The following is a 24594-nucleotide window of genomic DNA, read 5'->3' on the forward strand; positions in this document are numbered from 1 at the left end:
TAATTTATATCATAAAATAATAAATCAGCCTTGTGAAACATGGAGTCAAGATTCTCCCTCTTCCCTCATCCTGGAGCCCCTCGCACACAAGCCTTAGCATGGACTGTGGGTTAACAAGCAACAGGAGACCAACACCTGAAACTGCTGGAAATCTCTGCACTGATTTGGTCGGTAGGCTGTGCTGGTGTCTGGCTGTTAAAAGCCCACAGTAACAGACTGGGGGAGATCAGCAGTGTTGAGCAGGTGTCTGCTGCAGCACAGAAGCAGAGGGTGCCTGGTGGAACTGGTACCTGTTAATGCTGAGCAGCTGCCCAGAGCATCATCCCACCTTCGGAGGGAGCCCCGAGCGCGCCCTGCAGCTGCGGGGACTCGGGGAGCAGCAGCGCTGGCCCGGCCCGGCCCAGCCCGGTGTCCCCGGGCCGTGGCTGTCCCCGGCGGGCGGGCGGGGCCCGGGACGGGGCGGGCACGGCTCTGCCGTCCTTAAAGGCTCGGCGGGCGGTACTACCGGGCAGCATTCCCGGCTGGAGCCATGGCCACCTCCCTGCAGCTCTGCACCGGGGCCAGGATGCCCCTCGTGGGGCTGGGCACATGGAAGGTAACGGGGACAGCGGCCGCTATCAGAGGGGCGGGCTCCGCGCTCGGTGCCATCTCCCCGGGAGGGTCCGGAGCGCTCGGGGGTGGGCAGGGAGCGGGGACAGCTCGGTGACAAGTCCCCGGTGCCATCCCCAACATCCTGCCCGGGATGCTGCCGGGGATGCTCTGTCCCTCCGGGGGTCTCCGCAGGCACAGCCCCGGCTCTGCTTTCGAAGCCGCTTTCCCTGCCGTGCCCTCCGTCCCTGCTGTGCCACTCCTGCGCGGGGGAGAGGTGGCGCTTGGGTGTCCCCAGGCTGGGGGAGGCGGCGGCTCCGTCCCTCCCGTAGCCGCCAGGGATGCGCGAATCCCATCCATCCATCCATCCATCCATCCATCCATCCATCCATCCATCCATCCATCCATCCCCTGCTATCACGGCCAGGCTCCCCGGCCCCCTGTCCCTGCCCCTTCCCGTGCCACTGCACTGGAGCCCTTCCCTGCTGCTCCCGTGCTGTGTAATCTGGGCGAGGTCCCCGATGGCTTTAGAAGACCATTCATGCGTTTTGAGCAAGTTCTGACAAAGAGATTTGCACTGTTGTTACGATGGCTACAAAACCACTGATCTATACAATGCCTAGAAACAAACATTGCTGGATTTGTGTGAACAAGATATGCCAACATTTCTTTGTGCTCAGCTCTTACACACCCTTGCAGGGTACAGAAACACACAGAATTGCACACCTCCTCTGTCCCTGAAGGAAGAAGCTGACATAAGGTTCCAATTACAGGTGGGATGTGCCCCAGGACAAGCTGGGCTAGAGCACAGTGTAACACTCCAAATGATGTGGATGACTAAGGTGTAGACCACTGCCCTCTCCACAGAACTAAAATCCTCCCAGCTGGGCCATTTGACTGTTTCTCTTCCTAGACACAGCACTGGGAAGTGAGGAGCATTGAGCAAGGGGCACTGCAGAGCTCCCTGGCACAAAACTTGGTTTTCCCTGGTCCATTCTGGCAGTGCTGGGGGCTCTGCTCTGCCTGGCTGTTGGCTGAGCCTGCTTGGGACTGGAGTTATGGATAAATGGCTGGAGGCTGGCTTTAAACTCTGCATTTGTGAGATGATGAATGCTTTAAGAACATGGCATGGAAAAACTCTACTTAATAGAAACATAAAATCAGCAAGATAGCTTCTGTTGCAGTGTTGGAAACAAAAAAGATTAAAAAAAGGCAAAATAACAAACAGAGAAAAACTGAGCCAAGTGCAAGAGGTTCTTGCTCCTGGTAAAACACCTCACAAAAGCCATTAGTTTCTTTCTTCTCTTCTTTTTCCAGTAAATTGTCCAAGCAGGACTTTTTAGCTTCTGTCCAATTAGCTATCCTTAAGTTTGAGGTGAAGTCCCCTAGGGCTATGAAGTGGCTTTTTTGCTTAATTGAAGAAAAAAACTTCTGAACTTCTTTCCTTTTTGAAGGGACAAAAGATAGTTCTGTCACTCGGTCAACAAAGAGCACATTCCTATAGCAGCCTGCATCTTCAAGAACATGGCATGGAAAAACTCTACTTAAATTGTATGTTTCTTTACTTGCTAGATAACTAAGAAATGGCCTGGATGCTTTGATTTGGGATCTTCTTGACCTTCTTTTTCCAGTCTGCAGCTGGGCAGGTGAAAGCTGCAGTGACGGCTGCCATCGATGCCGGGTACCGCCACTTCGACTGTGCCTACGTGTACCAGAATGAGAGTGAGATTGGGGAAGGGATCCAGCAGAAAATCAAGGAAGGGGCTGTGAAAAGAGAAGATCTCTTTGTTGTCAGCAAGGTAAGGTGACCTAGGATGCAGGGGAAAGCTTTGCATATGCATAGAGGGAAATTCAGAGCAGTGGGGAAAGGCTGTGTGTTATAGTGTGGAGTAATTAGGAGAATAGTTCAGGCCCATACTTGGCAGAATCTTCTTTTTGTCACTGTATTTTGTAGAGCGTTATTTAAGATGTGTTCCACATTCTCCATTTTCATGGGACTGTTCAAAATACATATTAACCAGAAATAGTCCCAGAAAGTGTGCTAGCTTTCTTTCCTTCTTCAGGAAAGAGTTTTAACCCAGGAGGTCACAGTCTGGCTTGATTTTTTTCTCTAGCTGTGGTCCACTTTTCATGAGAAGCATCTGGTGAAGGGAGCCTGCCAGAAGACTCTTGCTGACCTGAAATTGGATTACCTGGATCTCTACCTCATGCACTGGCCTCTGGGGTTCAAGGTACAATCACAGCAGGGCCCTTGGTTTTCTCTCCTGGGAGAGCTCCTCAGCAGAGCCAGGAGCACTTGCAGCACCACTGCTGCTCCAGAAAGAGCCTGTGCCTGCTGTGCCAACCCTGCCCCAGTGCTGCCCAGCCTGCCCTGCTGTGCCAGAGCTGCCCACCCTGCCCTGCTGTGCCCTGATCTCTGCCCCAGAGCTGCCTGCACAGCGTCCTCTGCCCTCCTGATAACACAGAGGCAGCCCCAGCCACAAGGTCAGGCCTCTGGCTGCAAGACTGACTCATGCTGCTTAACTTGGGGCTAAATCATCCTTTCCTGCTTTGAGGGAAGGAAGGATGTACTTTGCTGCCTGACAGAAATTCTTTCCTCTGCGTGTTGCAGGATCACATAACAAGAGAATGTTTCTGTCTTCCATTTTTCTCTTTAATCACTGAGTCCTTAATACTGTACAGATTGATCTGACCTTTGCTGTAGGAGCCTTAAAGTTGTTCCACAGACCTTGGATTTCAAAAGGTGAGACTTTCTGACATCCATGTCAGAAGTACATGAAATACATCTCATCCTCCATGTACTTCAAAGGATCTGATGTCTCAGTCTGTGTCTAGTCTTGGCTTTTTCTTTCTGCTGCAGACAGGTTAAGACCTCCATCCTATCTGTTACTTTTGAGCTTGTCAGCTGTTTGTCACACATGCAAAGCTGTCATGGTTAGTTTTATGTGAACAAAGAGCTTGAGTAAAAGTGTCATAATACTCTGACATGGCACAATACTCTGAATCTGCACATTGGATGTGGAGCAATGTGCAGATGTGGGGTTCTATTTCTGAGTTTGTATATCTGGGGTGTTCTGATTTGCCACCAGCTTAAGCTGAGGCTCCCCTCACAGGCCGCCTGTGTGTTTACATAAAACCTTCTTCAGGAGATGTGGCTCGGCTTAAACCTGACTTAAATGTTCCTGGGACCTTAACAGATCCTTCAAAAAAAAACTACCCCAGTCCTCTCTTAAATAGTAGAGGACTACAGGAAGCTTATTTGTTCCACTGTAAATAAGTCAATTGTTTATCTGTATGTGTTTTAGTGAGTCACTATTTTGCTTGGTCTAGGAGATACACTTGACATTCCTAGTAGGATTGTCAAGTTTGATTATGATTCTGCATAATTCCTACTAGGAATAATTGCTGGCAAAATTTCCAGGAACAATGTAGACACATATTAATATTTTCTGTACTAGTGGCTAAAGCCATCATGGTCTTCAGTTGTCTTGGTATTAACTTGATATTTAACTAATAAAAAGAGTGTTTAAATATTTTTTATTTTTTTTACTGACAGGCAGGAGAGGAGCTGTTTCCTGCAGATGACAAAGGCATGGCTATACCCAGCAACACAGATTTTCTAGATACATGGGAGGTGAGTTCAGCCAGGGTGGGAAATCGTGTTTTCTGTTGCTGGCAGCCTTTTCCATGTTTTTATTGCCTTCAGCAGCCACAAAGTTCTTCTGTATTTATTGCACCATATACAATGTAGCTTTTTAAAACATACATGTTCAATCAAGTTGATAATCTTTAGTGAATCTGCAAGCCAGACTGCTTGACCATAACAGAACTGTCCTCTCCACTGTTCTTAAATTGCTCAAATACACCCTGCTGAAATAAATTAGGTTGTGATCATACCCACAGCCTGCACTACAGCCCTCTGGTGCTGGCTCAAGAACACATCATTGATCATCCTTATTTCCCATGTGAAAATAGCTGAGAGAGAATTTCTGCCATCTCAAGAAAGGAGCCCTTGGGTTTGGGTGAGACGGAAGATGTGGCACAAATACACCAGAGGTCACTCTCCCCAAAGAGACAATCTTGGCAGCTCCAAACAGTTGTCTTTTCTTGCCCATGAAGGGAAATGAAGCCACACAAGGAATAATTCCTTCAGAGCCTTGTATATAATCACATACAAGGCTATAATAATATCCCTAATAATTCCTTCAGGGCCTGTCTTGTACACTGCATGCTGACTGTGCTCCCCTTTCTGCCAGGCCATGGAGGAGCTGGTGGATGCTGGCCTGGTAAAAGCCATTGGAGTCTCCAACTTCAACCATGAGCAGATTGAAAGAATCTTGAACAAGCCAGGACTGAAGCACAAGCCTGCAAATGTCCAGGTGAGCTGCAGAGTGACTGCAGGTTTTGTGGGATTATAAAGATCCAATTACAGCTTGTAATTTGCATGAGGAGATGCAAAAAGGAAGAACAAAGCAGACACAGCACAATTGTGCCCTGAGATTATTTCTGAGTACTCATAAAGATGTTGTAGATCTGTGTTCTGATAGGGAATGAACTTGTGGTACACAAATTACAAGAACTTCTTTAAGTACTTGTTCTGTTATTAGTAATGGCATCAATCTGTTATTAATAGAAGATAATTGTTCACACAACATGTGGCTTTTGTCATGTAAGAATCCACAATTCCGTCACCCAGTCGGAAAGGGAGGTCAGTTTTAACTTCTATACAGAAGCAGCATTTACTGACACACTAGTGGCTTCCTGGTATCTACTCTGATTTATGTAAAATAAAAAAATAAAGTGTTTTTAAACACACACACACACAGACACACACACATATATATATAAATCACCTAGTCTTTGTCTGTATACAGCAGCCACTGCCTCTTTGTATGTAGGAGCTGCAGAAGTTTATCCCTTCAAAGGGGCTTGGACAGACTCAGACAACTCTTACAGAACTTTTTGCATATTCACTAAGAGTACTGAATTCCCTCAGTCTCCAGGGTCTGCCAGTCCTTCCTCTGCATGTAGTTACAAAAAAAAGCATACCAAAAGGAAAAAAACCATATTTTTCCTACCTATGGCACATGACAAAGGGGCACCAATTCCTGAGAAAGGGAGCTTTGATGTCTAGAACAGATGGGTGGGAGAACAGAGCAGATGCAGCATGTCCTTCTCATCCCACTCCACATTATTGCTGAATATACAGGGCATTGGGGTCTTCAATATTTGCTAAGCTACTGCTTAGAAATCTGAGAAGGACCTCAGAACATGCCAAAGAACCCAGAGGTGAGCCTTATGAAATGCAGAACAAAGACCAAGACATACAAAAAATGTCCCTGTAGAACACTAGAGCTGATAACACTTTGCAAAGAGTGGCCCATGAGGACAAAGAGCAGCCTTTAAGGGGATTGTTATCATTAGGGGATAGGAGGATTAGAGGTACAGCTGGATTCCATCAATGTCTATTCTTCTGCTGGCAGATCGAGTGCAATCCATACCTTACCCAGGAGAAGCTGGTGAACTACTGCCAGTCCAAAGGGATTGCTGTGACAGCCTACAGCCCCCTGGGCTCTCCTGACAGACCATGGTAAGGCTGCTTGGCAATTTGTGAGGGAGCTGGCATGGATAATGCTTGCAGCACTGAGACAGTGAGTGTACTATTAGCCACTGTTCTCAAAACAGACTTTGGGTGTTATCTCTCCACTGTGTAGGGCTAAGCCAGAGGATCCTTCCCTTCTGGATGACCCCAAGATCAAAGAGATTGCAGCCAAGCACAACAAATCCACAGCCCAGGTACATGCATGCCAGATATTCATATCCTGCCCTCCTTCAGAGCTTGGTCTGATATTCTTCCCATCAATTTATCTGACTTTCTTATGGCATTTCTCCTCCTGCAGCCAGTGAAGTCACAGCAAATGTATTCAGTAATCATCTTCTGTTTATTCTTTCTGAAAGAAACAGTCAAGTTTCTCCAAAAGAATAAAATGGGGCTGTAATAATTTTCTGTCAAAATGTGGATTGAGTAATCCACATTTAGCAAGGGAGAGACTTTGAACGACACAGACTGTGGGTACCCCTTCCTGGAACACAGAACAGATAATGACAATGTAGAGGACAGGCTGGCTCTTTGTTCCCTGCCACCTGTGTGAGAGGCAGCAGTGCAGGCTCTGCTTTCTGTGTGCCCTGCAATGCACACTCTCAGGTGTGCTCTGTCATCATGAAACATTTTCTTGACCTGTCTTCAAGTGCTGGAATGTTTCAGTCTTCATCTCAAGTCCTCTTGCAGAGGATGAAATGTTGATAGAAGTCTGGGAGGGCAGGAAGGTTTGACTGGCCCAAACCTGGATGGGAAAGGAGCCCTTTCATGTGAGGCTCCACCACTTCCCTCTCTGCTCCTCAGGCAGAGCAACCAGGGCTGCAGGGACAGGAATGATTGGAAACAGGGATTACAGCTGTTGGAACAGGCTCTGTTTCCTCCAGAGCAAGAGGAACGATTCTGTTGTCTCTTTTTGCAGGTTCTCCTTCGCTTCCAGATCCAGAGAAATATGATTGTGATTCCCAAATCCATCACCCCACAGCGCATTGCGGAGAACTTCCAGGTGAGGGATCAGGAGTGAGCAGGGGCTGCCCCTCAGGGATGGCTTGGCTTCTCCCTGCACAGCAAGGGAAAAGATCCTTTATCATTCTTCCCTGCTCAGGCAAGAACACCAGGCTTTTTGTCTGTTTACACACTCTCCTAAGGACTAAACTAAAGTTACAGTTGGAGAGCAGGAATAAACCAAGTTTTTAGTATGCTGATAATTCTAGCAGTCACTTTATGTGGTGTCTTGTATTCTGCAGACTGGATATGAATTGCCACATGGCTTCTCACCGGCACTTGAGTGCAGCAGCACACCACAAAAGGCTCATGTAGAGCAAGCAGTGTTAAGAAAACAGCTGTCGTGTTCACAACCCATGCTGCTCTATTGTTAATTCAATGGTCTTTGGCTGCAGCTGGTCACTGGGATTTCAAAAAGCCTAGACAGTTTAAGTGAAATATGGCAATCTTGTAGATGTGCCTTTGGAACAGGACAGAAAGATGCATCTCTCACAAGTGGCAGATGCAAGAGCCTACCAAGTGCCCTGCAACAGCTGGCATGTGTAATTGCAACTTTAGATGAATTTCTATATTCCCTCTGCCAGTGCATTCTTGGTGACACAGAGATGCCTTTTTCATGAAGCAGTCATGTCTTCTAACCAGCTACCCTGTCTTGCAGAGTTGTTCTTTAATTTTGTGGATTTTGCTTACAGCCTCTGGTTTGCTCAAAGAGGTGATTCCCAGCTGTTTTTCTTTTCAGGTGTTTGACTTCAAACTGACCAAAGAGGAGATGGCAACTATTTTCAGCTTTAACAGAAACTGGAGAGTCTATACAATGAGCATGTAAGTGGTAGCATTCAGTATTCTTCTCCAAACCCATAAGTTAAGAATACTATATCCACAGAGGTTTTACATGCCGAGAGCCTGAATGATGAAGTAATTGGGATGTTCCAAGTGCACAAAAAAGACATACTATAGAGGAAAACAAATCTGGAATGAACCCAGCCTTCAGTTTCAGAGTTCAGATCCCACCTTAGTGGCCTTCTTTAAGCAAAACTAGAAAGGAAAATTATGACTAAAATGAAGTCTTCTATTCCCTGCAGGGGCAAAACTCACAAGGACTACCCATTCAATGCAGAATACTGAAGATGCTCAAATCCTGCCCTCCTTCAGAGTTTGGTCTGATGTCCTTCCTATCAATTTATCTGACTTTCTAATTGCATTTCTCCTCCTGCAGCCAGTGAAGTCACAGCATAAGTATTCAGTGATCATCTTTTGTTTATTCTTTCTGAAAGAAACAGTAAATTGCTCTAAAAGAATAAAATGGGGGCTGTAATAATTTTCTGTCAAAATGTGGATCGGGTAATCCACATTTAGTAAGGGAGAGACTTTGAACTACACATTCACATTTTTAATTTCTCTTGCTTCAACACAGCAGGCTGAGGAGGATACTTGGCAGTTACGGGAGAAAAATCTGAGCAATGTGAACTAAAGGCCAGGAGCTTTATTACTCCAGAAGTAACTGAGAAAGGAGATTTTCCTACTTAGGAAAAATATTCCCTTAGGAAAAAAAAAACAAAAAAAAAAAACCCCACAACTTCATAAGCAGAAAACAGACAGGTGTGTGGTTGGCAGTTTTCTCAGCCAGGTTTCCTCCCGAATGTGAGGATTTTCCCTGGGACAGGGACATTGCCCTTGCCCTGCTGGCAGCAGAGGGCGGCCATCCCTCAGCCACCCGCGCTGTCCCCTCCCCGCAGTGCAGGGACTGATGTCCCAATGTCACACAGCACGGGGAGCTCGGCCCCCAGAGTGCCAGCATCCCCTTCTAGCCCTGTCAGCCTCGGGGCCAAACTCTCCCGGCTGCACCAAAGCCCCTCTAGCTCCATCCACCTCCCCTTCAGCCCTGCCACTGCCCGTGGTGACAGCCCCAGGTGACATCAGGCGCTATTTGCTTTTGGGGCTGTGGCACCTTTCCATCCCAGCGCCTGGGCAGGTGGCCAAACACAATCGTGAAGTTGCACACTGGGTTTCAAGGCAAAAGATCAAAAACTTTGCTGAGGAAAATGAGCACCTTGTAGACTTCTTTCCAAAATTTCCACTTTCAATTCATCAGAATGTAATCCAAGAATGTTTGCTTTGCAGCTTCCTAAAGGAAGCAACCCATAAAACCTTCTGTAATCCCCAGGCTGAGGTGAGACTTAGCTCTGCTGAGATCAAATACATATGTTTATTGAACAATAAAGGTACAATGTTACAATGATGCACATGACTTTTAAGAGAATGCCTTCTCCAGCACGGGTTACCCAGTGCCCATAGAGCCCTCACTGGTGTCCTTGTTCAAGCATAACTCATCCACCAGCTGCAGACCCCTTGGAATTAAGTCCTTTCAGCATGGATCTCCTTCAAAAAGTGCACCTGTGTCTCCAGAAGTACTCCTGAGTCACAGAACTGGGAGCTTAAATTCTGGCATGGGACAGGGTGTTTGTTTCAATGGTCCTCACACAGGTCACCACTGCCATCCCTTGATGCCATCTGCAATTTATGTTCTTTACACCCCACCCTGCACTTTATTGAAAGATGTGTCAAGAATTGTTTCACCTTTATTCAAACCCCATCTTTAACATAATCATCATCTGACTGCATATTCACTCCACCCCTTGCTCCTGCAGGCCAGTGTAGTTAACACCTCACCAACGCAAACATAAGACAAAAAAACATATCCCAAACCCAGCCCTTCTCCCACAGACAAAATTATCAGGATCAACACTGCAACAGTCAACATCTCTTCCAATCCCTTCTAAAATGCTTTCCAAGCTGAACTCCCAGCACTATCCTTGCTTGTGGCACTGATCTGCCCATCTCCTGGCATGCACCATCCAGAACAAGGCGTGCGAGTTACTCCTCGGTGTCCCAACAGCTTATCAAGGGACACCAGCAGTAACTGTGCTCAGACCTTGCAGCTTTCAGGCAACAGCATCAGTGATCACCACTTTTTCAGGGTCTCTTTCCCCTTGCCTGTAAACTCAACCCAGCAGTCCAAGAAATTGCAGGGGAGTCTCCCCTGTGGGATCAGCAGAATCAGATGATTTCTCCCCACAGCCCTTCATTGGTGGGTCAAAAACCTCTATCCCATTTCCTTCCGTTTCTGAGCATGGACACAGCCACTGCAGGGACAGTTCAATAACTGTTCAATATTTCTGCAATTTCATTCTGAGCAAAGGACTGTCGGAGAGCACTCAGATTCTGGGAGCAGCACTCCCACCTCCTCAGGCCTACCTAACCTAACAACTCGGGCTGCGTGAAGAGGCTTTGTTTTCATTTGCCACCAGCTTTCAGAAAGCATCTGTTTCTCTCTTCCAAGTCACTTTCCCACCCAGCACTGGTCTGCCCAGGTGCCTCCTCTCTTCAGGCAATTGCACACTGTGTGTACTCCCCCCTGGACATGCACTGGCTGCTCCACTTCCAGGACTGTGCATTCCCAGGATCATTGCTCCTTCCAGAGTTCTTCTCACTGCTCCACTTCTGGGCTGTGGCTCAGGGAAACTGAGGAGAGAAGAAAGAACACAGAAGAGCAAATGAGTAAAAGCCTTTGTCCCCAGGGTGATGCTGGGTGCCTGATGCTTCCTTTCACCACTCAGTTCTGTTTATTGTGTCCTAGAGCTCCTGGGTGGGCATTCTGCTGTCCCCAGGGCTGCCCAGCAGGGGTGGCCCAGCCCACAGGTGCTGCCCTCCTTCTCAGTGGCCAGGGGGACTTTGGGGACACACAGGTGCTTCCCATGTGCCAGAACTCAGTCATCCCAGGTGCAGCACCAGTTTCAGAGCCAGCCAGAATCAGTCCTGACCAGTCTAGGGCAGTTCATGGTTCCCCCTGTCCAGGCTTCCCCTGCTGCACTATACCTGCCCTTCCCACACAATAATCACCACAGAGGGGTGGCAAGATCACTTCCTCATCTTTGGCTGTGCCCAGAGCTTGTTATTGCAGCAGGTGCAATTAAAGCACAAAAGCATGAGGACAAAAAGCTTGATCAGCTCTGAGAATATGGGAGAGCCACCAAGTATGCTCCTGGGCTGATGTGAGCTCAGAGTGAAAAAGAGCCTGAGATCTTCTACAGCTAGGGCTGGCCAAGCCCCTGAGATCTGCCTCCTGGCATCCAGAGGTGGAACTGGAACCCCCACTGAGCAAGATAAATCTCCCCTCCAAGCAAAGCAGAAATTCCTGCTGTGCTTCCCAGTGATTCAAGCGTGAAACCTGCATGCCCTCACCTCCAAATCCTGGTTTGAGCTATGCCTGTGTCTGTACAGACCCCTGCAGCTCTTCCCCTTAGCTGTAGGTATGATCACACCTTGCAACACTGTCACCTCCCTACTTTGCCTTCATGTGTTCTCAGTGGGTCTCTCTGGTGAACACTGTCCATAAGGACATACCCACTTCCCTTATTTTGGGCCCTGTTCTCAGATTCCAAACACTGCTGCTCACCAAAGTCACAACTTGTGGTGAAATTACAGTTGCTAAATGCAAAGTCAGCAACACAAACTGAAAACTCATGAGATTACTCCTCCTGTTCCAGTGCACGTGGATCAAGGGAAAAAAAAAAAGAAAGCAAGACCCTCCTCCCCTTTGCAGTTCCTCAATGTCAGTGCTCTCTGTAAAGACATGGCCATGTGATCAAGGACACAGGGCACAAGATTTAGCAGGCTGGCTGTCACAGGGTGACACATGCAGTACTTCTTCTCCCAAGGTCCCCACCAGACCTTGGGGAGAGGCAAACAGTGGAAAGCTGATTGGCCTTACAGCTCTGAGGGGAAAGGCTCCAGCTCGCAAGAGCTAAACAAGGTACACAACAGCAAAAACAAAATACAGAACTTCTGCCTGCAGCCTCTTGTGACAGGATGGAGGCATCTCTCTGACTTGAAACCACAAGGGAAAATTCAACCCAAGCACCAAGTTGTGTAAAGGTTTTGTGCTCCAAGTGAAAGCACATCGTATCCTGACAGGGGTGCCTGATGGTGCTGAGATGAAGCAGGAGGAACATTAAAAGGAAAACCAATTATCTTGCTGTCCTTTATTAAATGGAGCAAAAAATATGAAGCTGCAGATAGCAGGGAGAGGCACCCAGAGCAAACGCTCGTACCTGAAGAAACTCTTCACATGTGAATAAGCAGCAAAGCCTCCCAGGCAAGTCTGGGTTTTTCCATTGCACTGTGACGTCTTCAGCAGAACAGCAAATGCTTGTCTGCAAAAGCATCAAAGCCAGTTTGTGATGGGACACTGTTGGCCACTACTGCCTGTGATTACAATCGTGCATTTTATTCTGCAATGTCCTCAGCACCTCCCTAAAGGCAGAGGGACAGCACGATCATTATGTCACTCATTAAAAAGTCACTGTTCCTCTTCTGAGACTTTCAAAAAAACCTCTTCCAAAATTCAAAATAAAGCAGGGGGTTTTCTTAGATTCACTCTACCCTAAATTACTCCTAACCCACAGCTCGCAGTGGAAGCTGCATTTGTCCCACTTGGCTGGCAGGAACAACTTCTCCTGGCTCTCTGAAACCAGCAAGGTTTCCCCTGGCTCTCTGAAACCACCGAGGTTTCTCCTGGATCTCTGAAATCAGCAAGGTTTCCCCTGGCTCTCAGAAACCAGCGAGGGTTCTCCTGGCTCTCAGAAACCAGCGAGGGTTCTGCTGTTGTGTCGCTGCAGCAGCACACAGAGCCACAAGACTCCGGCAAGGGGGTCCAGCCCGGGCCACCACGGGGCTCAGCGCCCTCAGCTCTTGGGGCTCAGCGGGCACAGCCGTGTCCCACGTCCCCTGTGCCACCCCCGCCCCGGGGCTGAAGCGCTGTAGGAGGGTCCGTGTGCGGTGAACGCGATGTCCCAGCCCGGAGCCGCACTCGCGGCCTGCTCCGCTCCCCGGCCGCGGCCCCGGGCTCGGCGCCGCCCCGAGAGCCCCGCGCCGCGCCGGGCGGGGCGGGCCCGGCCCCGCTCGCTATTAAAGGCGGGGGGTTCGGCTGCAGCTGTGGTTGTGTTGCTGTTGTTGCGGCCATGGCAAACTACGTGCAGCTCAACACCGGGGCCAAGATGCCCATCCTGGGGCTGGGCACGTGGAAGGTACCGGGGGCGCTGCCGTGGGCGATGGGGAGTGGGGGAGGAAGGAGCGAGCACGGCTCGGGCCCTGCGAGCGCTGCCGGCGCCGCCGACACCCGGCCAGGCCGCCGCCGGGATTTGGCTTTATTGTAGCTGGGGATTGCTGTGGATGTGGTGGCTTTCTCAGCTTTATCGTGCCGTGAGAGAGGTTCTTTAATACTGTGTTGATGAGAGATTTTTTTGCCATCGCTTTTGCAGTCGCAGCCAGGGAAGGTGACAGCCGCGGTGACGGCTGCCATCGATGCCGGGTACCGCCACCTGGACTGTGCCTATGTGTACCAGAACGAGAACGAAGTTGGGGAGGGGATCCAGCAGAAAATCAAGGAAGGCGTTGTGAAACGAGAGGACCTCTTTGTCGTCAGTAAGGTAGGGGTCTGGTGCTATAGGATATACCCGGGGAAACCTTTTTATTTTAGAGTAACTCCCCACTTCTTTACTTACCTACTCGGTTGTGCAGCATGGAACAATTCAGAGCATCACTTAAGCCATTCCTGAGATTCCTGCTTTACCTCATCCTGTATTGAGGATTATGCAGGGTCCATACCACAGATTTGAGTGATGCTTTCAGCTTCAGTCTCAATAAGTGAAACGAGACCACTTCTGCTGTCTGCCAGGACACCGTGCAGTCCTGTGTGCTGCCACTGCACACACTGCCCAGTATCACAGGCCAGGGCTGCTCACAGAACAGCCCCACTGGAAAAGCTGTAGGATGACCTGGTTTCACATCACTTTCGCGAGGGAACAGGCACCCTGCTGAACAGTACAGAAGAGTCCCAAGAGCTTTAACCCAAGAGGTCACAATGTGCCTTGGCTTTTTGTCCCCAGCTGTGGTGCACGTTTCATGAGAAGCATCTGGTGAAGGGAGCCTGCCAGAAGACTCTTACTGCCCTCAAACTGGATTACCTGGATCTGTACCTCATCCACTGGCCCCTTGGTTTGAAGGTACAGTAGCAGCAGTGTCCTTGGCTTTTTCTGTGAGTGGCAATTATGAGGAGCTCTATGGCTTTATAGCCCAGTGATTGCTTCAGTTGCACAGATCATTCTATGTGTATTGTGTAACAGCACTGATCTGATGCTCAGTTTTACTGTGCCCATGTGAGCCAGGCTGTTCATTTTTGCCTCTGAGATCCCTGCTGCGTGTTTCATTTCTGTCTTTAATCACTGAGTCCTTAAATACAATCCAGCTTGAACTGACCTTTGCTATAGGAGCTTTAACATTCTACAGGCTCTAAAAAGAGTTAAACTTTTTAACTTTAAAATGAGTTAAACTTTTTAGCTCCTAACTCTTCCACAGTCTGCATGCTAAGAAATTGATGTCTCAGACTGAATATGTCCAAGCTTAGGCTTTCAGTGAGAACTTGATCAAAATTTTCTCTCTACCTCTTGCTACCGAGATGAACTGTTCTTTGTAACACCTGTATTTTTAAAATTAGTTTCACATGGGCAGAACTATCCAAGTGAAAATGTGTGGTGGTGTAAATAATGAATGAGTAGAAAATAACTGGTTTTGAATGAAGTTGATACCTGGCAGATAGTCCTAACAGGGACACAGGGTGTTCTAACCTTCCCTGTGCCAGCAACTTAAACAATGAGACCCCCATGAAAATCTGGTCCAGTATAAGGTGAACATATTCCAAGCCCTAAGTGGGTCCTTATTATGCATTTCACTAAAGCACTTCATTATGAGCAGGTAACAGCTCTGTATTTTTGTAAGCTGGCTATGATTCTACTTTCTGTGTTACAAGTGGAGACTTAAGTTTGACCCTATGGATTTTGATGAGCCAGGGGACACAGTGTCCATCAGAAGTATCTGTCCTTACTGGCTTGACTGTAGGCAAAAAAAACCCACCACAGTACCATGAGAACACAAAAGAAAAGACTGAAGACTATAGATAGTGAGTATTAAAGTCTAACACATATTTAGATAATTAGTATAATAAGTGTTTATAGGATCATTGTCATCAGCTGGTGTTAACCCAACCTCCCAATATTGTGTGTTTCAAGCAATTTCTCTCTCACTGACAGGCAGGAGAGGACCTGTTCCCCGTAGATGACAAAGGCATTGGTATCTCCAGCAACACAGATATTCTAGACACATGGGAGGTGAGTTCAGCCACAGCAGGAGAAAGGTTGGACTGATGAAGGTAATGAGAGCATCAGAGACTGCTGAGAGCAGAAGGAAATCTCATGTGCTTGGAATTACTTGGGAAGACTCCCTCATGAAATTACAAATTGTCATGTATCAATTCATCATTTTCCATTTCTGACTTGTGGATTTCCATAACCTCAAAGAATGAGTCCTTTGAGTATGGGAGGCATGGAACATCTACACCAGTGTTCTGGGGTTTTTTCCCTCAAACTTGAGCTCTGAAAATCTAAACACTTCATTTAGGTGTCTTATGAAGGAAACAAGGCATGCCAGGAAGCATTTGCTGTTCAGGCCCTGCCTTTGTGTATTAAATGCTGATTTTGTGCTACTTTTTTGCCAGGCCATGGAGGAGCTGGTGGATGCTGGCCTGGTAAAAGCCATTGGAATCTCCAACTTCAACCATGAGCAGATTGAAAGGATCTTGAACAAGCCAGGACTGAAGTACAAACCTGCAAATAATCAGGTGAGCTGCAAAGTGGCAGAGGCAAGTGCTTGGTGGTGTTCTTTTATGTGTGGTCATTTGTTGTGGGTATTTTTAAGAAAATTACAAAGATCTTGCTTTGAAATAAGCTTATAAAAAGAGACTGGAATAGACATATTCTACTTCATAGACTACATATTCTTCAATCTCACCCTCCAGGTGATGCTGGTTTTATGAACTCTGTGCCACTGCTTGGAAATCTGGCAATGAGCAGCTCCAGAATACCTCCTTGTAGGAGGAAAGGAGGGGGAGCTCAGATGAGCTTGAAATACTTCCTTGCAGTAGAGCAAGACTTGGTGTATGTATATAGAGAGAATTGGATGGCTTTTTCATGACACTTCTATGGAGAAGCCAGTTCCTCTTGCAGATGATTGAGGGAATTGATCAGGAACAAGCTTTATGGATTCAAGAGTTAGTGAGGGTTAGGAGGAGATGGATTTACAGGGTGGGCAATAGAGTAGAAATTGTATAGACAGCGCTTGAATGAAAATTCAGGTGGCAGGAGACCTTGGGAGATGATCTGCTCAGAGGAACATCAACCCTGAGATCAGACCAGGTTGTCCAGGGCTTTATCCATCTTGAAAAGCTGTGAGGATGGAGGCTGCACAGCCTCCCCAGGCAGTGTGCTCTGCTCCCTGCCCCCCTCGAGTGTACGACAGGGAAGGGGAGTTCTACATCCAGTCTCAACCTCTCCTGTTTTCAGCTTCATCTGGTGCCTTCCTCCAAGCACCACTAAAGAGCTTGGCTTGTCTTTGAATGACCCCTTTTAGGTGCTGAAAAGCTGCTCCTAGGAGGCCTGAAGCCTTCCCTTGCCCAGGTACAACAAGCCCAGCTTTCTCAGCCTTTCCCAGTCTGGCAGGTTCCCCATGCTGGACTTTCTCTGATGAATTGATGGCAGTCTGTCAGTATTTCTGCTACTGAGGAGAGCTGGGAAGGGGAGAACTGGACACAGTATTAGAAGGTGGTCTGGCAAGGATGAGTAGAGGCAAATGATCACTTCTCACAGTTTGCTGGCTGTGTCCCTGCTGCCAGGGCTCACTGCTGGCTCCTGTCCTGCCCCCAGTCCTTTCTAGCATGGCTGCTTTACAGGCAGTCAGGTTCCAGCCTGTGCTATAGCCAGGGGCTTTTCCTTCTCAGGTGCATGGCTCTGTGTGCAGCCTTGTTGAATTCCTTCAGGGTTTTGTTTGCCTGTTGTTTCTGCCTGAATGGGTTCTGCTGCAGTGGCAGTCCTGCTCTTGAGTGGTTGTTCCCCAGTTTGACATCATCTACAAGATTGACATGATTATAGACTGGCACAGGTTGCTGAAGAGGACAAGTCCCAGGACAGGCCCCAGTGGAGCCTGCCTAGAGTGGACCTTGACTCTTATGGCATTTGAAGGACTCTAATCAATTACTGATTATTAAAACTGGATCATTTATTGTGGTGACTTGAGCATTATCTGCCCCAAAGCACTTTCAGAAAACTTATTGTAAGTTTTATGGTAACCTTTCAACATCTGCCACACCTCATTGCCATGATTACTATATGACAATTACGTTATTATAATTTATATCATATCATTAATATCATTATTGCTATATCAATTACCTTCTCTGGCATAGCAGTCACTGATCTTGGACCTCTCACACTTGGAAACGCCCTCAGGCTCTAAATGATTATTGATTATCATCAAGTTTATCACAAAGCATTGGGTCTTTGGTTCCTGTCCTTTATAAACTATGGCTTCTGAAGAAATGCTTGCAAGCCTGAAAGCTTGCTGTTGCTAACACTTACCAGTTAGGCTAATAGTGAGAGTGCTTCCTGAAAACACTTTCTCTGTGCAGATAATTCCCATGTAATCCACTGTCTTTCTTGTCATTCCCATTCTTTATTTGATTGCAGCCAGGTTGTGTTGGTTTCAATGGTAGTGGGAAATTAATTTGGCAAGGTAGTAATTACATAACATTTTTCAACTTGAGTGCCATTGGAGAGGTGAGGATGAATGTGCCTTGCTTTTGTTGCATAAATTGTACTTATTGGATAGTTGAGAAAACTAGATGCTCTATTACTCTTAAATAGTTGTCTTTCTGCAACTGCTGAAGCAAAATAAATATGTATAATATGTCCTAAAACTGGAGCTCTCTGTTCTGTTTAATATTCCAGCATGTCTCAGAGGGGAAAGAGGCATGCAGGCCTCTGATAACAGCAGGCAGCTAGAACCACAAATAAAGAGCTCCAGGCTGTAAACTGATTCCATGTTTTGCACTGCCTTGCTCCACCTGCCAGCAGCACAAGTTTCCAGGGACTGCCCTCAGAGTGCAGCTGCAGGAGGCTCAAATGGCAGCATAGTCCAAAGGGTTCTTGCTGCTGCCTGCTGGAGGAAAAGTAGTGCTCCCTGGTGTGCAGCTGGCCTGCAAGTCCCTCTGTGCAAAGTATCAGATATTCACGCTCATTCCCTGCCTCCTGACACGTGAGCAGTTCCTGTTCCACACTCCCTATCTGTGCATGTGCCTGCCAGAGCACACACCCACTGGGAAGGAGTCTGTATTCCATTATGCAGCTATTCTTGTGGAAGTTCATGCTAAGTGCACGTGTGTTTGTAAAAGGTCTGTGATGGGCACTGGGCTGAAGGTCTAAAACTGTAGCAGCCAACCATTGTCAACATTTTCAGATTAGAGGTGTTTAGTGTGAGTATTGACATAAAGCAAATAAAGACTAATGGAACAATGCTGGCCTTGAAGTTAATATGGTAGCTGTAAAAAAATTATAATGGCATGTTTAATTAGGGGTGAAAAAAGAACTTTGGTCTGCAGTCCTATTGCTGTGGTTTTACAGCTCTCCTGGGTGTGCATTTTACTGTCCCATTAAAGCAATTGTGTAGCTGGTCACCCATATGCTGGAGATTATCCAAATCAGCAAAGCTTTAAGGAGTTTTGTCACAGTCCTTGGACCCTTCACTGCAAGGAGAGCTCCTATAAATACTAGTAAGGGGGTGGGGCATAGAGAAAATAAAGACTGTATAATATTGCTTAGAGACTATTGAATTAGCACAAAAATCAGCCTTTGATTAAACTAATCCCTGGAACATGTTAAAGCAGTTAAGTCACTGTCAGTCTCTGTATTTTTATGTTGGCAGGTGGAGTGTCATCCATACCTTACCCAGGAGAAGCTGATCAAGTACTGCCAGTCCAAAGGGATTGCTGTGACAGCCTACAGCCCCCTGGGCTCTCCTGACAGACCATGGTAAGGCTGCTTTGCCAGGGATATTCTGGAAGAACTGAGACTACATGCTAATGTACAGCATGAATTTTTCATCCAGATACAGATCTTTACTGGGTTGGACCTATAGGGGTTTTTTGCCACTGATCTTTTTTCCTCTGTGCAGGGCTAAGCCCGAGGATCCTTCCCTGCTGGATGACCCCAAGATCAAAGAGATTGCAGCCAAGCACAACAAGACCCCAGCACAGGTGGGTGGGTGCCACAGTACCCCTTCCTGTAGCACAAGCTAGTGACAGTGTAGAGGACAGGCTGGCTCTTTGTCCCCTGTCACCTGTGGTGTTAGGTAGCAGTGCAGGTTTGTGGCCTTCCATGCATGCTTGCAAGGGTGCTCTGATCATCACAAGAAACATTTTCTTGACCCATCTTGGGATGCTGCTGTCTCTGTTTGTCTTGACATCTCAAGTGTTGTGGCAAAGAAGGGAACATTGAATAGCCTAGTCAAAATCTGGGAGAGAAGGAAAGGAGTTGAGTGTCGCTAAGTGGCAGGGGAGAGGAGAAAGGAAGCCTTGTGGGGTTACACCACTCCTCTACTTGTGCTGCAGGAAGTGCTGTTTAGAATTCAGATAAAATTTGAAAAGCAACTCCACAGAGTGAGCTAGTTTTGCTGAATTGTATCATTTAGAGTAAGTAACTGTAAATGACTTGCTGTTTAGCAGAGCTAAACAGGCTGTGTTGCATGGAGCAGGAGCCATCCCCTCTCTGATGCAGTGCTGTGCCTCTTGCAGGTTCTCATCCGCTTCCACATCCAGAGGAATGTGATTGTGATTCCCAAATCCGTCACCCCACAGCGCATTGTGGAGAACTTCCAGGTGAGGGATCAGGAGTGAGCTGCTGCATGGCATGTCCAGGGATGGCTGGGCTTCTCCTGCACAGCCAGCAGGGAGCCTTTCTCACCCTTCCCAGGTGCTCTTCTGGGCTTTTCCTCCATGTCTTTACCTGTCTCCTGAGGGCTGAATTTAAGATTACAGTGGGAGAGCAAGAGTGACCAAAGCTTTTGAAAATGCTATCCTGATAGTCTGAGCAGTCACATTGTGATTCTTCCTGTTTTGTGTCATGTGAATGAGTCATTTGACAGCTTTTTTGGGGCCTGAGTCTAGTAGCACAGCCCAAAAGACTTCTGTAAAGCAAGCACTTTTAAGGAAATAGTCCTGGTGTCCATAAACTCTGGATGCAGTGGTCCTGGACTGGACCCAGTATTAGGATTTTGCTTCCAAACACTCAGTGGCTTTAGGTGGAATATGGAGGTCTTGCAGCTACTACTTTGGCTTAACACAGAAAGATGCATTTTTCAAAAATGGAAGATGGATGCATTCTGCTACACAGTGCTTCCCAAACTTCTTCAAGCAGCTGGAATTTGTAACTGCAACTTGAGATACTCTTATTCCTGCCTTTTACTGCTCATCTCCCTCTCCCACTCCAGCTAGAGGAGACTCACAAATCCAGGCAGTCTTGTATTTTTCGTTTTCCTTGTGAAGCAGTCACTTCCAACCAGCACCTACACTGTGGACTTGTTCTTTAATTTTGGGATTATTTTTTTTCCTAATTTTTTTTCCTGCTTACAAGCACTGATTTCAAAGAGGTTATTTCTGACTTTTTCTCCTGATAGGTGTTTGACTTTGAATTGACTAAAGACGAGATGGCAACTATTCTCAGCTTTAATAGAAACTGGAGAGCCTGTGAAATGTTTGTGTAAGTGGCACTTCCTTTTCTTTAAACTATTAAGTTATCACATAATTCAGTAAATGAAGCTACAGATGGTAGCTGAAATTGACTGAAATTCAGGATATGCAAACTCCATTTTCAAAGGGGTCATCTTCTAAATAATTTTCCAGAGTAAGATTTTTTTTTTCAATGTTCATTTTGTGAACCAAAACATGATGAGTATTGAGCAAACTTCATTTTCAGTTCAGTTGCCAAGAAACTGTTTGTAGCTGGATTTGCAACAGGAGGCCTCTTATTTGTAATTTTCTTGTTCATATTGGCGGAGTAAGCGTGATGCAGACTTTAAATCTTGATTAGCTTTGCTTGTGTTGTTTTGTCTGAAGTACATTACAAAATCTGTGTTCTTCGGGAGTTGTTGGGAAGGTAGATGAACATTCCAAATGTGACATGAGGATTTGCTACTTGAAAGTGTAGATCCAGATATAAAATCTTTTTGGAAGGCTGCAAAAAAGGTCTTCCTGTCAGTAAATAGCAAAACTTTGACTTAGTTGTTACAAAGCACCTCTAGGTCCCATCACCCAAACAACAGAAGGCACTCAGAATCTTTTCATTTGGAAATGCAGCATGTCACCAAGGAAAAGAGAAGCAGGCTTTGCTTTTATTCAGTTAATCTCTTCCCTTGGTGATTCTTTGAAGTGGTTACAGATGCATACAATGCCTTTGGGATGTGAGATAATCTTTGCTTTTTGATTTCCTCCAGGTGCAAAACTCACAAGGGTTACCCTTTCAATGCAGAATACTGAAGATGGTTCCCTGCCTTTCTCCAAGCTTCCCAGATATGCTTCTGCTGTTGCCTTTGAGTTGTCTGTGTAGCTTTTTCACTGCATCAGACACCCCTCCACACCCCCATTTTTTCCTTTCTTTTCCCCCCACAAAGATGCAGTATATGTACTCTGTGACTTTGTGCTGTTTTCTTTTTTGGAAGAAGGAAATGCTGAAATGGTTCTGAAGAGCACAATGTGTGGACTGGTAGATTTTCTTTGCCAAACAGCAAGTCTGGAATTGGTAAGATGAAAGCATTGAGCAAGTTTGAGTAAGCAGTCACTTTTATTTTGGAATACTGTGATTTGGAGCTAGTGACTGCTGTTGTCTGGAAGGACCAGGATATTGGCAGATATTGCATAATGAGGTTTGCTTTTTTTTTTTTTTTTTTTTTCTTGTTACTTTTGGTGTTGGTTTTGTTTCTTTTTAACACTCCATACCTTTTTATTTTCCCTTTAATTGGAAGTATAAGTTGATTTCTAAGTGATTTCTACCTGGGTAGCTCTTTGAAAAGTGCATAGATCCTGGTTTCTTGGTGATATAAAAGCTGTTTTGCTTATAATAAAATACAATTTCATTACTGTGTGTAATGAGATGGTTATTTCAGTCATGCTCTAATGGTAGTAATGCTGGAGCAGCTGTATAATATCAGCTGTCTCTAGAGATTACACAAAAGCAAGAAAATTACCATCCCCCACAAAATCATCTGTTGATGTTGACTTCTTGCATGTGCCCTGGGAGCTGCCTGCTGTTCTCATGGTTGAACTTGTGGCCAGTGAGTCTGTTTGTGCCTCTCTTTAAATAGAGCTGGTTTGGTTCTGACAAGCAATGCAGTCATGTTTAATTCAGCTTTTATCTTACTGAGGTGATAGTGTACTTTTGCTAGTACAAAACTCATTCCACTGAAGACTTGAAGCCTACAGAGCATTGCTTTAATAAGCAGTAGAAAACTTGCCCTCTCCAGCAGGGAGCACATGATGCAGGAAGGAATTCTGTGATTGTACAAGATACAAATATAGTAAAATATAGTAAAAATGGGCTTCCAAGAAAATCCTGTGTAAAGCTTTGTTCAGGGAGCACAGAAAACAGGCTGATACTGAACTTGTGTTTTGTGAGCTGTGTTTGTCCCTTTGTGGTTTTCACAATGCTTGCACATTGTGATTTTAAAGCTGTTGCCACCTGAGAGCTGCTCAAGACTGTTCACAAAATGCATTTGGGCACTGGTAAAAGCAGTGGCTACTGTTGGGGGGCTTTCTTGCTTTTTCCTGTGAGTTTTTCAGATGTCTGAGTAGATCTGGGGTGTGAGTGCTCCCTCTGAGGTTCTCTCTGAACAGATGGAAGGAGGGAGAGACCAGGGCTGTTAATGCATAATCAATCTTAATGGTAAATGTAGGATTGGAATTCCATAATTGTATAGCAAATCTTAAAATGAACTGGCATTGTTAAAAATTGTAATAGTATTTATTAGAAAGAAAAATTTTAAAAGTATTTTTAAAAATCTTTCCAGTAATGCTAAGACCATAATTAGCATGCAACATGTTTTTGGTCACAATAATTTACAGTAGGTTGAACAGACAAGATTGAGTTAACTTAAAATATGAGGAGGAAAGAATCAGTGTCTGACTTGAAGCAATATGCTTCTCTAATGCTGATTCTTCTAATATAAATTGATTATAAATCACTTTAAATTCTGGACTTAAAAGCACATACAGAAAGCTCTAGCTCTGCAAGTGTTTTTGGGAATCTCTAATGTGATAAACACAAGTCCTGAGGCATCTAAAAAGCCAGAAGATGTGATGTTCTTTGCTTAGTCTGAGCTGTGACAGAAAACTGTTTGGGGCAATGTTGACTTGCTTGCAAATAACATTTTTGTGATGAGTGTGTTCTGGCAAGAAGTTACATTGAGGGTCAGGGTTTCCAAAATAGTACATCAGGTTCTGTGAGCTTCCTCTGTTTTCATTTCACTGCAGCTTTATGGAAGTTTGAAATGAAATTTTCCGTTCTGGAAGTAGGAATTTTACTGGAGGCAGACTGCTCCTCAGCAGAAGGGAGAGCACTGGGGTGGAGTGGCATTGTAACAGGCTCTCTCTGTGTTTCACTGGGTGACTTAGAGGGAAGGAATTTGGCAAGGGTCGTTCTGGGACATGGTGCAGCACTTAGCCGGCAGAGGGCTTGGATCTGGAAGTGTCAGAGTGGGAATAGAGGGAAAGCAGAGGAGCACCTGAGTGCAGGGGTGATGATGCACAAGCTTGAACGGAAAGCAGGCTGTTAGAAAGCTTGGGAAGGGAGTGGCAGGAAACCCTGTCACCCTCAATGGTTTTGAATATGGATTAATGGTTTTGGATTGCTTCTCCAAGCATATAATTAAGGCTGGGATGGAGGAAGAGGCAGTCTGCCTTTAGTCTAGGTTGATCTAGGAATTGTTACAGCAAAATAGTCTGTTGTACCCCCATGCTTGTGCCACACTGCCTACAAGAGCAGAGATTTCCTTTCATCTCCTAAAAGGTAAAGTGGAAAGATCAAAGAGCTCAGTATCCGGAGCTCAGCACTGCTGCCAGCTGAGCTCTTCCTGCTGAAGCTGTTCACAGCATTTGTTTTTGTGTTGTGATTTGACAGATCTCTGGGTTTCTGATCAAAGCCTTTGTAAGGACAAATACAGTCTTGTAGCTCTTCCAATGAAAAGTTGGTTGTGTTTTGTTTTGTGTTCTTAATTTAAGAACTTGTAGTTCAGCTCCACCTTGTCGGCCTCTTCCTAGACATTCTGGGGACTCTGCTGCAGCACTGAGCTGGTGTGATCCTGGGAGCACACCCTAGGAAGAGGATTTCCAGCCTACAGGAACGATTAAGAGCAGCTAACAGTAAAAACCTTGTCTTTGGAACTGGTAAAAGCACTACTTGCACAAAATCTGT

At 46.1% G+C, this 24594-nt stretch overlaps 2 protein-coding genes across 3 annotated transcripts; both read left to right on the forward strand.

The window, feature by feature from the left end:
- The first annotated feature begins 473 nt into the window (after positions 1-473).
- On the forward strand, positions 474-8492 carry LOC135459396 (aldo-keto reductase family 1 member B1-like). 2 transcript variants are annotated; one of them, XM_064735396.1, is made up of 10 exons: positions 474-595; positions 2220-2387; positions 2703-2819; positions 4145-4222; positions 4845-4967; positions 6072-6178; positions 6303-6384; positions 7107-7190; positions 7929-8011; positions 8272-8492. In XM_064735396.1, the coding sequence occupies exons 1-10, from the start codon at positions 530-532 to the stop codon at positions 8312-8314; spliced, it is 951 nt and encodes a 316-aa protein (XP_064591466.1). In that variant the 5' UTR covers positions 474-529; the 3' UTR covers positions 8315-8492. The 2 variants fall into 2 exon arrangements, with proteins under 2 accessions (XP_064591466.1, XP_064591476.1); XM_064735406.1 differs by lacking the exons at positions 474-595; positions 2220-2387; positions 2703-2819 and adding an exon at positions 3292-3331.
- Positions 8493-13114: 4622 nt separating this feature from the next.
- Positions 13115-22269, forward strand: LOC135459391 (aldo-keto reductase family 1 member B1-like). The gene is made up of 10 exons (XM_064735383.1): positions 13115-13275; positions 13510-13677; positions 14137-14253; positions 15337-15414; positions 15801-15923; positions 19058-19164; positions 19307-19388; positions 19926-20009; positions 20807-20889; positions 21623-22269. Exons 1-10 carry the CDS (start codon positions 13210-13212, stop codon positions 21663-21665), a joined length of 951 nt encoding a protein of 316 aa, XP_064591453.1. The 5' UTR covers positions 13115-13209; the 3' UTR covers positions 21666-22269.
- The last annotated feature ends 2325 nt before the right edge of the window (positions 22270-24594 follow it).

This window comes from Zonotrichia leucophrys, chromosome 1A (genome assembly GCF_028769735.1).
Source record: "Zonotrichia leucophrys gambelii isolate GWCS_2022_RI chromosome 1A, RI_Zleu_2.0, whole genome shotgun sequence".
Taxonomy (NCBI): domain Eukaryota; kingdom Metazoa; phylum Chordata; class Aves; order Passeriformes; family Passerellidae; genus Zonotrichia; species Zonotrichia leucophrys.

Bases quoted from the DNA above. Each gene is read 5' to 3' on its own strand.
- LOC135459391 (XM_064735383.1), top strand. From the start codon at position 13,210: ATGGCAAACTACGTGCAGCTCAACACCGGGGCCAAGATGCCCATCCTG. The intron at 13,276-13,509 runs GTACCGGGGGCG...TCGCTTTTGCAG, and splicing joins TGGGGCTGGGCACGTGGAAG to TCGCAGCCAGGGAAGGTGAC. The intron at 15,924-19,057 runs GTGAGCTGCAAA...TTATGTTGGCAG, and splicing joins ACAAACCTGCAAATAATCAG to GTGGAGTGTCATCCATACCT.
- LOC135459396 (XM_064735396.1), top strand. From the start codon at position 530: ATGGCCACCTCCCTGCAGCTCTGCACCGGGGCCAGGATGCCCCTCGTG. The intron at 6,179-6,302 runs GTAAGGCTGCTT...TCCACTGTGTAG, and splicing joins GGCTCTCCTGACAGACCATG to GGCTAAGCCAGAGGATCCTT. The intron at 6,385-7,106 runs GTACATGCATGC...CTCTTTTTGCAG, and splicing joins ACAACAAATCCACAGCCCAG to GTTCTCCTTCGCTTCCAGAT.